Source organism: Macrotis lagotis, chromosome X, assembly GCF_037893015.1.
Source record: "Macrotis lagotis isolate mMagLag1 chromosome X, bilby.v1.9.chrom.fasta, whole genome shotgun sequence".
In the NCBI taxonomy this organism is placed as follows: Eukaryota; Metazoa; Chordata; class Mammalia; order Peramelemorphia; family Peramelidae; genus Macrotis; species Macrotis lagotis.
The window spans coordinates 371984121-371999640 of record NC_133666.1 but is presented as its reverse complement, the minus strand read 5'-3'; the positions used below and the strand labels follow the sequence as shown (position 1 = coordinate 371999640).

Below are 15520 nucleotides of genomic sequence, written 5' to 3'. Positions count from 1 at the left end.
TACAAACAAACATGAAAAGGGAGAAAGGACAGATAATCTTGTCAGTGTACAAAAGAATTTCCATTAGAGTGGATGTTAATATTTGTCAGTCAGAGCTTCATGATTCCCTGAGTTGATGCTTATTGATCTTAGACTACCACAAAGATGATCCAATTCATTATTTTAAATTTGACTTATTCACATATATCTTCAAGCATGTTTCGTGGGGGGGGTGGAATGCTTCTTTTTCTTTAGGTACATCTGTTATCCAAGTTATGGCCACAGATGCAGATGATGCCAACTATGGAAATAGTGCCAAAATAGTATATAGTATACTTCAAGGACAGCCATACTTTTCAGTGGAACCAGAATCTGGTAAGAAAATGATACTTGAACATAATTTTCAATGAAATTGTTTTAGAATCAGATATTGAATAAATTCCTCTTAATGTTTTTTCTATAAATAGAAAAAAATTATATATTTAAAAAAATCATTGATCATGTGACTTAAATTATATCCATATCACCAAGGAAATATGTATATGTATGTTAAAAAAGTACATTAATTTTGAATTTCCTTTCTACTTTGTTTTAACTACCTGTGTCTTGATTTAAATTATATAACAAAAAGTTAAATAGAGCTTCATTCAAATAATTAAAACATGGGTCAATCTAAGAAAGAGACAAACCCTGAAGGTTGTGACAAATTCTAAAATTAAACAAGAATTTTGACTGAAAGATTTACATAGACTGAAAAGCTAATGCTTGTTATCAAAAGGATAATTAAATGGCAGGACTAGAACAATCTCTATTCTGTCAATTACATCAAATTGGCCATGGATTGAAAGGCTTATTTCAGTATACCTAAATTTTATTTCCTTGCAGTGATTAGCATTGGTCCAGTATAACTTGCATAAAACCATTTTGAAACCTTAGTTTTAAAATGCATGACTTCTCTCTCTTATTTCTCCAAAAGGTATAATAAAAACAGCATTACCAGATATGAGCAGAGAAAATAGGGAACAATATCAAGTAGTCATCCAGGCCAAAGATATGGGAGGACAGATGGGTGGATTATCAGGAACAACCACAGTGAATATCACTTTAACCGATGTCAACAACAATCCTCCACGATTCCCCCAGAGTAAGGAATATTTGAATTCATTTGAAGTTTATTTAAAACAGCTTTCATGATGTGCCATTATTTTCTTAAGTAGATTCACTATTTGTGTTTTTACAGTAGAATAAAGTTTATTCTGAATACATAAATAAGTGGAGGAAAGTTCCAAGATGATATTATTTATCTTTCCAATAGCTTGCAAGTTTGGTTTGCAAAACACTTTACATGTTATCTCACTTTAATTTCTAAACTACTGTATGAGGTGGGTGTCATTATTATCTGCTTTTTGTAAATGAGAAAACTGAAGCTTAAGACAGATTTAGTCATTTGACTGGGATCACAGGAGTAACAAGTCTAAGGCAAGTCTAACTAGCCACTGTCATTTACTTGACTTAATATCTTAAAAAGGACTGCAATTTTACTAGTATTGAATTGATTAGTAGAAGGAATTAAGACAAAGTACTCTTTATTTTGAATAAATCCGTTATCCTTCTTCCAATCAGAAAATCAGTCCACAACACTTTATATATTTTCTGTCTTTTCATCAACTCACTTTATAATTTTTCCTACTCTTCTTCTTTATCATAACATAAAATGCTATCAAATTCCAAATTGGTAAATGGAAACCCTTCAGTGTCAAGAGGAGTTTGGAAGGTACTTGTACCAAAGTATAGACAAGACTAATGAGGAGAATCAACCCAGTCCCTCCCTGGCACCACCCCAAATGTTTAGCTCAGCTCTTCAAATATAACACGCTATTCATATTACTTATTTCACTTTTGCCTGTCTGAATTATGACAAAATAATTCAATTCAATAAAAATAACATACATTCTTTCAATGCCAAAGACTAGTCATTAATACCAGGACAACAAACTCATCTCATTTGATATAACAATAATAATAACTAAGTATTAATGAATACTGTACAACTGATATATACAGAGAACAATGGTGTCTAAAAAGATATCATTTTATAAGCAAATGAATGAATAAACAATCAAAAAAATTAATGATTTCACTTTAAATCAAAGCATCAATTCAGATATGTTCAGGAATTAGGGTGACCCAAAGCAGTTTCTATTATGTAATGTATGTTAAATAATATATATTATTATAATTTTCATTCTTCCATAGCTTTTCCAGTACTCATGGTTTGTTTGCTAGACATGTGATTTCATGGGTATAGGGAATGTTAAGTATAGTAACTCCTTCCACTAATGCAGATGAGTAACATATATGGAGCATAATCTTTCTAGTTTCCTGGGACACTAACATGTTAAGTAGCTTTCTCATTGTCATGTCACATATAAGAATTAATCAAAAGAATGATTTGATTGTAAACCTTTAAAAACAAGGCTTTATCAATTAAATTTATATATTTATTAAAATTGTGTTGTTGAAGCAATGTGGTTGAATTTCAAAAACTGCCTAGTGCATTTTATAGTATGAATTGTTTGGAATGCACTTCAGGAATTGGGAACCTATATCAGAGAACCATTCCTCTGTGCCTTTCATTTTGTTTTTGTCAAGCAAATCTAAATTATCTGGTCCCTCATAAACTGAAATGTTTGAAAACTGCTCACTGAAAATTATCTTTCCTCTGTAACACAGAAGATACAAGACTCCCATTGTCTCAGATTGAAACACCTCAGCTTCACAGCTTGATTGGCAATTTTCTGGGGACAATATATTAATGCAAAATAATAAAAATACAAAATAATAATACAAAATAAACAATAAGAAAACAAGTGTTTTATCTCCCAAGTGTATCTAGATGAACAAATTTCTGATGTTTCTTAAAATCAACTAAGCAGAATCTGTAATAACAGACATCCAGTTTATAATTGCATCAAAATTTAAAAACTTTAAAACTTGAGATCTATAGGTATTTTGAATATTCTAGTTCAGTCTTTAATAACAGAATTATCTTTGTTTTGGTGAAAGAGGAAATCAGTAAAAAATCTTATAAGTTTATAGGAGCTTATTATAATATTATTCCATTTGTCATAACTTTTATATAACCTAAATCTTCCCTTAATTTTATAATAATATTCTATCCTGTCCTATTATGCAAATATATTCTCATTATCCTTCATTACCTTTCTTAAATGTTGAGACTGAAATCATAGAATAGCCCAAAGTGAAATTTGTTTATATCATGCAATCCTACTTATAATTCTTTTTCTAAGAAAAAGTCTTTCATTTTAATAAAGATAGCATTGGCTATACTAAGTTGCATAGCTCCAAAATACAGGATTATAATGGATGTTGAATGTTGGATGATGATGATGTTGATGATGAATTGTTGAAGGAGAAAATTCCCAAGTCTCAGGGTTATCCTACCTGGTAAATTGCATATACCATGTGAACATGAAATTCCCTTAAAATTTATCCTTTCCAATAGGCAATTGAGACCTACCATCAGTGTTTCAGCTAGTTATTCTCTGAAATAGTTTAAATTATGATAATATCATTAGAGAATTGCATATTCTTTGAAATTAAGCTAGGAAAGATACTGAAATTAAAAATGAGACTTTGATTTTTAGTTCTTTTATGACTACTGAGATGTGTGATTATAAAAAAGTGAACAAAACAAAAAAAATGTTCTAATGCTTCGCTTCCTTATTTATAAAATGTGAATTACTCTCCTTATACAATATACCTCAAAGGATTTTTTATGAAGAAAAATAAAGAACATATATTAAGAGCTTTGAAAGCATTCTGATAAATGGTGACTACCATGATAATTTGAAATTGTCCATTTAAGAATGTGTTTGATGCAAAATTCCATCATTTTCTGTAGCCTTCATTCTCTGAGTGTCAGAGGTTAGAAAAAGGGAATTTAGAATAAGACAAGTAATAGTTCTTTCATTTACTATTTAGAGTTGGGCAAGGCTTTTCCTCTAAGTCAGTTTCTTTTTCTATAATAGATATAAGGGTTAGAACAACTTGAAACATTTACCTTACAGAGCAATTATGGAGAGGAAAATAAAGATTGGGTATCTTAATAAGCCTTATACAGAATAAAGTGGTGCATAAAGATTGACTTCTAGTCAACCTTTATATACCTGTGCCTAATTTATAATATCAAAGATTCAAACAAAATACTTGAATTTATCACAGTACTAGTTTATATCATTTCAAACACATATCAAATGTATTATTTGTCATAATGTATACTAAAATAGATATTTCTTTTATCCAACATTTTTTACCTAAAATGATCAACTTGGTATTATATGCATAAGCATGGCAAACACTTTATTTTTAGAGCTTTTAAATGTGTCTTTAATTTTTTTGCATATTATGGTTTCATCTGTGCCTCCAGAGAAAATAAAAAAATTGAATGGTATCACATCAATTTAATTAGATAATACAATTTAAATTGTACTTTTAGCTGTCAACTCTTCTTTTTTTTTTGAATGTTACAATTCTCCCCCAACCTCACATTCCTGCCCCAACCCCCACAGAGGGCAATCTCATAGTCTTTACATTGTTTCTATGCTATACATTGATCAGATTTGAATGTGTTGAGGGAAAATCATTTCCTTGAAGCAAAAATAAAATACAGGAAATAGCTAAATTACATAATGCACAAGATAACTTTTTTTAAATTAAAGTAACAGTCTTTAGTTTTGTTTTTGTTCTTTGTTTTTGTTTTTAGTTTTTGCAAGGTAATGGAGTTAAGTTATTTGCCCAAGATCACACAGTTGGTAATTATTAAGAGTCTGAGGTTGTACTTGAACTCAGGACCTCTGGACTCCTGGACCAGTGCTCTATCCACTGTGCCACCTAGCTACCCCCAGAATTCATTTTCAAAGGAATATTTACTTCGGAATGTATAATCACAAATAAATAAACCTACTCTCTATCATTTTTGTCTTACTATGCCAGCTTAGTCTCTGGGAATGAGAAAGGGATTAGGTTCACATCTTGGCTCAGTTCCTACAGAGCATAGTTCTTGTTCCATGTCCAAAACTGACTTTATGGTTGAATCCTAGCCATCATGTCTACTCTGATCTTCCCTAATGTGCGAGGAACTGCAGTGTCTCCACTAGAATTCACATCCCCATGGGTTAAATTCCTGTGCTTAATCTTATGTTATCTAGAACTGAGAATGATGAAATAAAACAGGACAAACACCCAAAGAGAAAGAAACCCTCAGTATCAAGAAGTAAAATGGAGATCAGGTTAATAAAAATGTTTACCTCTTTGCTATTCAGTTCATGGCACTTGGGTCAAAGAGCACATGGAAAAGAAAGTGATTTTCAGACTCAACAGTTTTAAAGATACAGAATTTCTGACAATGCAGTTAAACTAAGAAACTCCTTCTACCCAGGTGGTAGCTAGGGGGTATACATTCCCTTCATATTAGGTGATCTGGACCTGACCATGAAAAACATCTTTGACTCCTTGGAGCACCATAATATGCCTACCTGACCAAACTAAAGATTTCTTATTCCACTTTATAGATTAGGACCCTGAGGTTCAAAGAATTTTCATGGAATTTTGTTTATTATAGTATTTGACATTTGATCCCAGAACTTCCTAATTCAAAGTCCATCACTAATTACATTCTTCTAGATTGTTTCTCATACACTTAAGCATGGCTCCCTACTTCCTTACTTGCTACACTTTAATGTAAGTAAAAAAGTTAAAATTCAGCCTCACAAACATTTATTCAATTCCTCCTGCTAAGTACAGGGGATATAAATAAAAAAGTAAAAATTACCTTCCCAGAAGAAGCTTACATTTTAATTAAGGTATCAATCTAGCTACAGACATGTCCACTCAAAATGTACTAAAATATACTAAATTGGTTTGTGGAATATTAAATAGGGGCAAGGGACCAAGAAAGTTTACATAGTATGTGACATTTGAGCTGAACATTGAATGAACCTAGATATTCCATACTGTAAAGTAAGGCCAGAGAATTTTGCCAGGAACGAGGAACCGTTTTTTAAACGTAAGACATTCCAGCTCAAATATTTAAAACACTAAGAGTATGCTGTTAAAGTTACACTCAATAAGGCAGCAAATTTTGAAAATTATCAGTGGACCCTGACTTGGAAAAGAACAATGCCAAAGAATGTTCAAATAACCAAGTGATCATGCTCATTTCACGTGCCAGGAAAGTTATGCTGAAAATTCTCAGAGCTAAGTTTCAGCAATGTAAACTAAGACTTAATCAGAAAATCATGCTAGCTTTCAAAGAAGCAGAGTGTGATTAGACTTCAAATTGCTAATGTTCACTGGATTGTGAAGAAAACAAAGGAGTTTCAGAAAAGCAAAATATACTTCTGCTTCATTAACTACACTAAAATCTTTGACTCTGTGGATCATCAAAAAAAGGAAAAAAAAAGTGATAAGTCCTCAGAGAGATGAAAGTACCAGGTCATTTTACTTGTCTCCTGAGGAACTTGTATGAAGACCAAGAAGCAACAGTTGGAAATGAACATGGAAACAACTGATTGTTTTAAGATAAGGAAAGTACAACACCTTATTTATTTAACTCTTACGCAGATGACATCATGCAAAATTCCAGACTCTATAAATCAAAACCTGTAATTGAAGTTGTTGGAAGAAATATCAACAATCTCAGATATACAGATGATATCAATATGCAGATGATATCACTCTGATGGCAGAAAGTGAAGAAGAATTAAGATGTCTCTTGATGAGGGTCAAAGAGAAAGTAGAAAAACTGGATTACAAATTAACATAAAAAATGAAAAAAAAAGAAAAAACTAAGATTTTGGTATTAGATTCATCACTTTGTAACAAACAGAAAGGAATGGAAATTGTCAGATTTTCTATTTTTTGATAGAAAGATTACTGCAGATGGCAATTGAAATCATGAAATTAAATGATGTTTGCTCTGTTGAAGGAAATCTGTACAAAATACTAAAAAGAAAAGACATTATTTTGCCAACAAATGTCTATATAGTCAAAGCTATGATTTTCCTAGGTAGCAATTATGGTTATGAGAGTTGGATAGTAGTGAAAACTGCACACTATAGAACTGATTTTTTCAAATCTTTTAAGATTCCCTTGGACAGCAAGATCAAACTAGTCAATGACTAAATTGATTCAGGCTATTCACTGTATGGTCAACTATTGATGCTGAAATTTAAATACTTTAGCCACAAAATAAAAAGATGGGAGTCAGAGGGAAAAAAACATAATTTGGGAAAGATTGAAGGCAAATGGAAAAGGGAATGGCAGAGGATGAGATGAATAATTAGTATCTTGGAAACTATAAATATGAAGGTGCTCAGACTTCAAGAGACAATAAAAGATAGAAGAGTGTGGCGTGCTTTGATCCATGGAATTAAAAAGTGTTGGATATGAGTGAACAATTGATCAACAAATAAGGATTAGGGCAGCTAGGTGGCGTAGTGGATAAAGCCCCAGCCATGGAGTCAGGAGTACCTGGGTTCAAATCCGGTCTCAGACACTTAATAATTACCTAGCTGTGTGGCCTTGGGCAAGCCACTTAACCCCGTTTGCCTTACAAAAAAAAAAAAAAAACTAAAAAAACAAATAAGGATTAGAGATTGAAGAATCATAGATATAGAACAGCAAAACATCAAACTATCTACTTTATGCCTTATTTTTTGATAGTTGAAGAAAATGAGACTTGGGGAATTTATGTGATTTATCCAGTCACACAGGTTGTATGTGTTGTCAGTGGGATTTGAAACTTGATCTACTGACTCAAGAAGAAGTATTTTTTTTGTTAAAAAATTATATTTCTTTTCTTATTTTTTCTTATTATTTCTTGTCATATTTTTTCTATTTATGTTTCAGATCATTATCCCTTAATAATCCCTCCAAATAATGTATCCAAAGGTTTGACTTCCTTCCCACCAAATGTCAATTAGACAGATTCACACAGTTAATAGCAAAACTCATAAATTCAACCAATAGCAAATAAGAATTAGAGTAATTATACAAACTAGCATATTCTATTAAGGGACAGAGTGAATAAGTTCTCCCACTGTGGGTGAAAGATATCAGTTCAAGCATGGGAGAGGTAAAGTCCAGGATCTCACAGAAGGGGAAATCACCTTAAGTTCTAGCATGGTACATTGTGAAGAGCAAAATAATCAAGGTTACAGGTTTATTTTGTGTAATCTTCTCTCTTTATCTCCCTTTAATGATCTCTCCCCTGAAGAGCATCCAGGACTACTAATCTTCTCTTTGAAAACTGAAGCCAGAAGGTCTGGAATCTCTACTAGATTTCAAATTTTCAAATCTTTTCCTATAGGCCAGAAACACTGAGTAATCATTCTCCACAAGTGAGAAGTCGTCTAAAATGAGTTTGAATCCTGAATTTTACTTATAATTGAGCATTAGTCGGTCGGGCAAGATTTCTACTTTCTATTTAATTGAGGGAAAAAAAACACAACTAGATTTCTAAAAAGAAAGTAGTGCTTCAAATTTTTCTTTAATTACCTAAATTCCAATAGGATATGTGCCCTACTTAAATGTGAACAAAAGGGCCATTGACTGTTGACACAAAGAGGAATTTGATGAAACCAATACAAATGATGATTCCTGTGTTCTGTGATCCATCTTTATGGAAATACCAGGTTCATTGAACCATCTGGATGCCATATCAAACTATAGTGAAAAAAAATTACAAACCAATTTAAAAGGTGAATATTTTGATAGAGGTATACGTTATTGACTATTTAGAATACAGAGGGAATCAAGTAGCAATATAGATTTTTTTCTTTAAGTGGCAGACTCATGAAATTCCTCTTTTAAGGTATAGGAATAATAAAAGGCAAAATAGATTTTCTTGCCTTTCTCTGAATTTTTTGAGATATAGATTTGTATTCCAAATTTTTAAGTAACTGATATTTTGGTATAATCTGTCTGGTCCGCAGTGTCCTCTTCTCAAAAATGTCAACTTTGGACTAGGTAATCTTTAGGCCTCTTCCAAATCTTAACTTCGCTAATTTGATAATACAAAGCTCAGAGCTCTGCATGAAAAAAAATAATTTTTACACCTTTGAAATTTTAAAACCACTTTATTCAAATGACATAAGGAAGAGGAAATCAATATTGTTCTATATCTAAAGTCACAATGTCAAAGCAGCATTACTTAATTTGCAGGTTCTTATCAGTTCAGTTCTCCTGAGACTGTACCCCTTGGAACTCCACTGGGAAGAATAAAAGCCAGTGATCCTGATGTTGGGGAGAATGCAGAGATGGAATACAGCCTGGTTGAAGGAGATGGTTCAGACATGTTTGACATCATTACAGATAAGGATACACAAGAAGGAATCATAACTGTCAAAAAGGTTCCTTTATATGTTTTTGCTAAATTAATGTAGAAGAAATTATCTGTTTGAAGGTTTTGTTTCCATGAAACTTTTGGATTAATTTTCTACCTCCTTTAGAGGAAATTCATCCCTTATGATTTTAATTAATGAGAACTGTTTTGACATTTCTCTTCCCATTAGACCTCCTCTTTGCCATATCAAACATATTTAATAGTTCAAATAAAAATTCATACAGTATTTTACTATTCAAAAAAATTAGCATTCAAAATAAATGCTAACTAGTTTTTGAAGTTTAATTTATATGCTTCCATTAAAGATGTCCTGAAGAGAAAGTAAACTACTAAAGAGGTTAGAAAATACAAAGAACTTCTTTTGAAGGTCAATGCCTAGCTTATTACATTATATTAAATTTCTTAATACATAAGTATAATATGTGTAATGGCAATAATCATACATTTTTTCAAGTTGATAATTATTTTGATGAATTTTAAGACAAGATATAAATTTTTTTTGCTTTTTTCCTAAATATGCTGAAACTGACAAGTCAAATTTTAAAAATTTGTTTAATTACCTTATGCTTTATGGTTATATCAATTCAACATTTCCTCCCAAGGATTAGCAAAAATGTTTCATTTTGTGTTCTTAAGAATCAGATAGGGGCAGCTAGGTGGCACAGGGGACAGAGCACCAGCCCTGGAGTCAAGAGTACCTGAGTTCAAATGGTGCCTCAGACACTTAATAATTATCTAGGTGTGTGGCCTTGGACAAGACACTTAACTCCATTGCCTTGCAAAAAAAAAAAACCTAAAAAAAAAGAATCAGATAGTCAAAATAATTAAAAGGGGGACTTAGACAAATAGCTCAGAGCAGACTCACTTGTTTTATATTTATATGTATGTTACTGAAAAATTGAGAACTGTAATATTCATATTCCTCATAACAATATTAAAAATAAAAGGAAATTCCATTTTCAACTAAAACTTTTTCCTTCAACAAATATTTTTGAGCTAAATTTCTAATGCGTTGGTACTTGTAGGTCAAAAACAATAGCAAATAGAATCTACTTACAGTAGCAAACATTCTACTAGGAAAACAAGGGAAAGAGACAGTCAGACAGAAGGAGAAACAGGGAGAGAGAGAGAGAGAGAGAGAGAGAGAGAGAGAGAGAGAGAGAGAGAGAGAGAGAGAGAGAGAGAGAGAGAGAGAGAGAGAGAGAGAGAATGAGAAAACAAAGATGCAAAACAAAGAAAAGATGGATGGAGAGACCCATAGAGCAGTAGTCATCTGAGTTGAACACTAGAGAAGGCTAAGGATTCTAAGAAGCAGATGGTTAAGACTTTTTCTCTGAATGGGGCAAAAATTACAGGGAAGGATATAATATGTGATTCATGGAGAATATCTAGCAGGTCATTTTAACCAGAAAGAAAAGTAAGTGGGAAAAAAAATAAGAAACATAATTGGCAAGATAGGTGGGAACCAGATAATGATAGTCCAGACTGAAGGTTTTAAATTTTATCATAGAGCAATAGTGAGTCTTTTTAGATTTTTTAATTTCTAATAGAAGTTAACATGATCAAGTACGTATTTCATTATCTCAATTTGACAGGTATTTGATGCAAATATTGAATATAGAATAGACTCAAATCAGGAAGACCAATAATGAGTCAGTTGCTATATATTTTACAAAATCTGATAAATGTCTAATCCAACTCCACAAACATTGCAGAAATACATTTTATAGTGAGATTACCTTTTTAATTGTTAAGTAAGCATTATTTTTTGTCATTTTTGTGATGCTTACTACTTTGGAAAACTATTTATCTATAGTTCATGCTAAGAAGAGTAATTACTACTACTAGTATAATGTCATGGATTAAAGAAAATGTGCTTTTATTAAATAAGTACACTCTTGCCAATTTTATCTCTAGCAACTAAATTTTGAGAAGAAAATGGTATATGCTCTAAGAGTGGAAGCAAGTAATACCCATCCTGATCCACGTTTTCAACATTTGGGGCCATTCAAGGATATAGCAGTGGTCAAAATTTCTGTGGAAGATGTTGATGAACCCCCTGTCTTCAACAAACCTTTTTATTTGATTGAAGTAGATGAAGATGTCAAAGAGGGTAGCATTATTGGACAAGTACTAGCTTATGATCCAGATACCAACAAGAATTTAATAAAGTAAGTACTTCAGAAATGTTCACATTGCGACACACAAAACTGTAAAAATTTTTTTCTTAAATTCATCAGTCATAATCAATTATTTTCTTCTTCCACCATGGTTCTTTAAATAAAATTAGCAAATAAATCATGGGGAAATCATTCAATTCTAAGATTTTTTTGGGGGGGTGGCTAGGTGGCACACTGGATAGAGCACCGCCCCTGGAGTCAGGAGTACCTGAGTTCAAATGTAGCCTCAGACACTTAATAATTACTTAGCTGTGTGGCCTTGGGCAAGCAACGTAAACCCATTGCCTTGCAAGCAAAATAAAACAAAACTAAGTTTTGCGAATGGACAGGATGATGAGTTTATTTGTTATTCTTATTGCTATACATGTGAAGAATTGGGGGAAAAAACAATTGTTCATGAAATTACATACATATCACAAAACTCAAAATAGAAAAGAAAATATGTTGGAATTATGCTGCTAAAACTGTCCATAGTTATCATTAGAAATTCTGAATCCCAGATGCATTTTCTATTGGTTAAAAATAACTTATAAACCCTTAGAACTTTGTTTTATAATACTAACAGTTTTCCCTATATTTGTCATTTAAAAATTTTTAAAATACAGTGACGTTTATAATACAAGATAATTTTCTTTGGATTATTAAAGGACATATACTTATAGGTTTTAATAATTTGATTGATTTTTGTCATTAACATGTATTTTTTAACCCATTAACACATCATAAATTATCTCTACTCATTCTATACAATACTTTTCCATTTTTTTCATAAATCCTACTTATTTTCTATGTAATCTACTTGTGTGTTTATTGATTGGTATATTCACTGTTTTGGGAACAAAAACACGATTTTAAATGTTTATAATAAAAAATGTAATAATATCATCACTGCCTCATTTAAACAGAAAGATCACAGTGAACTTTTTTTCAAAACAAATTGCTACATATATAACCAGACTTAGCTTTAGTTATTCATTGATTTTACTTTTCTATTCTTGGGTGGGAAAATACATGATAGGGATAAAATGTCATAAAACTTGAAATAGAAAAAGTGAGTCAGCATTAAAATGCCCAAAAAGCATTTTATATATGATTCTGGAGGTAATGGGGAGCTACTGAGATTACTTGAATAGGAAAATGACAGGATTAATCCTGTGTTTTAGAAAATACCCTTTTATTAAAAAAATAAATTTTTTCAATCAAACAAATATTTTTATAACACAGCATAATAAAAATATGGCACATGAAACTGCAAATCTATTTTATGTAATTTATTGGTCCCTTAAATATATAACAACCTAGTGCATAAATTTCTTTTTCTTCCTTTTTTTCCCTCTCCACTCACTCTTGTATGGCAACCAGTAGATATAAATTGGACATTCATTTTCAGTTGTTGAAAATGTATTTCGTGGGGCACCTAAATGGCACAGTGGATAGAGAACTAGCCCTAGTGTCAGGAGAACCTGAGTTCAAATCTAATCTCAGACATTTAATAATTACCTAACTGTGAGACCTTGGGCAAGTCTCCACTGCCTTGCAAAAAAAAATAGTAAATCAAAATCATTTTAAAAAAGAAAATATATTTGGTGATGTGAAACTGGATCTCAGTGGGTGACAGCTTTTTAATTCTACTTTTGCTAAGTAGTTGAGAAACATTGAATATAAAATAACTTAAGAATTGACAATGAGTAAATATCACACAAAACGTGATAGAACTGTGTTAGTTAATTATGTGCATTCTTTTATTTAATTACATAAAAGTGTTAGTTTTAATATAATTCTAATATTTTTAATAGAAATTGACCTTTTTCTCCCATATTTCCTTTCATTCAACATTCTCAAGTAATATGGAAATAGAGTACTAGAACAATAGATAGATAGATAGATAGATAGATAGATAGATGAATAGAGAGATAGAGAGATAGAGAGAGATAGATAGAGGGATAGAGGGATGGATGGTTGGACGGACGGATGGATGGATGGATGGATGGATAGATGAATGGATGGATGGATGGATGGATGGAGAGATGGATGGGTGGATGGATGTAGGTATGGACAGATGGACAGAAAGATAGAAAGATAGATATATATACAGACATACAAATAGTTAGAAATATATAAATGCTATGAGTTCATTTTATAAAAATAGTTTTATCCAGTGCAATTCAATTCGCTTCAATCTAATACAAAACATTAATACTTTCATGATAGCTAGAGTCCCTTTAAATGAAAAATGATGAATAATCAACATATTAACATGCTTTATGTCAATAGGATGAAGCCCACCCTTCAAAGTACAGAGTTCAAAATGGGATGCAAGCAGAAAAGTTTTATTAGGATGAAGATCAGACACCAGTGTCTAGGCCTCCAGTACAAAATACAAAGGAACTCATAGTCCAGGAGGCAGGGGAGATTTATACCTGAAAAATGACAAAGAGGAGAGTCAGGGAAGGGTTTGCAAAAAAAAATAATGGACAATCTTGTCCAACAAGTATGGGGAATACTTTCCCAGAAGTATGCTTGGCAAGACCTGCTAACAGAATTAAGATGTTCTGCAGGACCTGCTCACCACAAAGCTAGTAGGACGGGGTTGGAGCTGTACAGTTTAGTAAGGTCAGTCAACAAACATTAGCAATGTTATCTTGTAGTGAGCAAGACTTTGACTCATTGTAGCTTCCTGGTTGACTCCTTTAACAAAAGGATTTACTCAGTGTAGGATTCACTTGACTAGTAAGATAACTTAAGGAAATTATACTTTTAATCTCTGAGGTACTTTCATATTTAACATTAAACTCCCTCTTCAAACAATTTCCTTCCAGATTGTTCCTAGTACAGGAAATATCAGTTTTTGAAAAGACTTTTTTACATCACTGATGTGGAAATCATTAACAAACGTTTTGGTCCTAGATACCCATAAAAATAGAAACAATATATAAAAAAATAAAAGGTCAAAATGACATAATTAAATTGAAATAACTGGAACATGATAGAACCAATTTGAACCAGTTTAAACTGAAATAAAATGTTTGAACCAGATTGAAGATAGATATTCAAGCATATAGGAATATTATATATATATATATAGATATATCTCTATATATAGATATATCTATATATATAGAGATATATACTTGTGTACTCAGGGAATTATATACTCAGATACTTAAGGAAATAAATACTTAGGTATTTAGGAACTAATATACAGAGGTATTTATGTACTCAGGTAATTAGACAAAGTACTTAGAAAAGTACCTATAGGAGTAATTATTTACTCAGTAATAAGATGTTTATGTATTTGGGTACTTATCTAAGTTAAAAACCTAGATGCTTATTAAGTGATAAGTGGGCAGATAAGTACCCCACTGGATGGGGTGATGGACCTGAAGTCAGTAAGACTCAACTTGCTAAATTCAAATTAGATCTGAGATGCTAGCTGACTGACCCTTAGCAAATGCCTTAACCCCATTTGTCTCAGTTTCTTCATATGTAAAGTGAGTTGGAGAAGAAAATGATAAATCATTCCAGTATTTTTCCCAAGAAAACCCCAAATGAGATCAGGAAGAGTCAAACACAACTGAAAAGACTGAACAACAAAACAACAAAATTGATCCCTTAGATAATTAGTACATAAACACTTAGGCAATTATATAATTAAGTAATTAGCCATATAGGATTAGGTAATAATGTACTTAGGTAATTTGGTATTTAAGTAATTATTTAATTGAATAGTAGAAACATAGGCACTTAGATACTTGTGTAACTAGGTACTTTACCACTAAGGTACTTCCTAGGTAATTAGGCTTTTGGTACTTAGGTAATTAAATGAGTATTTAAATTCAAAGAAAATTTAGCATTTAATTATTCTTTGGGCAGTTAAGTGGTGAAGTGGATAATGTCAGTCCTACATTCAGGAGGAACTGAGTTCAAATGTGAC

General features: G+C 31.8%; 1 protein-coding gene across 2 annotated transcripts in view; it reads left to right on the top strand.

The window, feature by feature from the left end:
• CDH9 (cadherin 9) overlaps positions 1-15520 on the top strand; it is a 135134-nt gene that overhangs the window by 85899 nt on the left and 33715 nt on the right. The window contains exons 3-6 of one of the 2 annotated variants that reach the window (XM_074200029.1): positions 235-354; positions 956-1123; positions 9226-9413; positions 11324-11577. In XM_074200029.1, the coding sequence (XP_074056130.1) occupies positions 235-354; positions 956-1123; positions 9226-9413; positions 11324-11577 (730 nt within the window). The remainder of the gene's footprint in view (positions 1-234; positions 355-955; positions 1124-9225; positions 9414-11323; positions 11578-15520) is intronic. The other variant, XM_074200030.1, reaches the window with a different exon arrangement.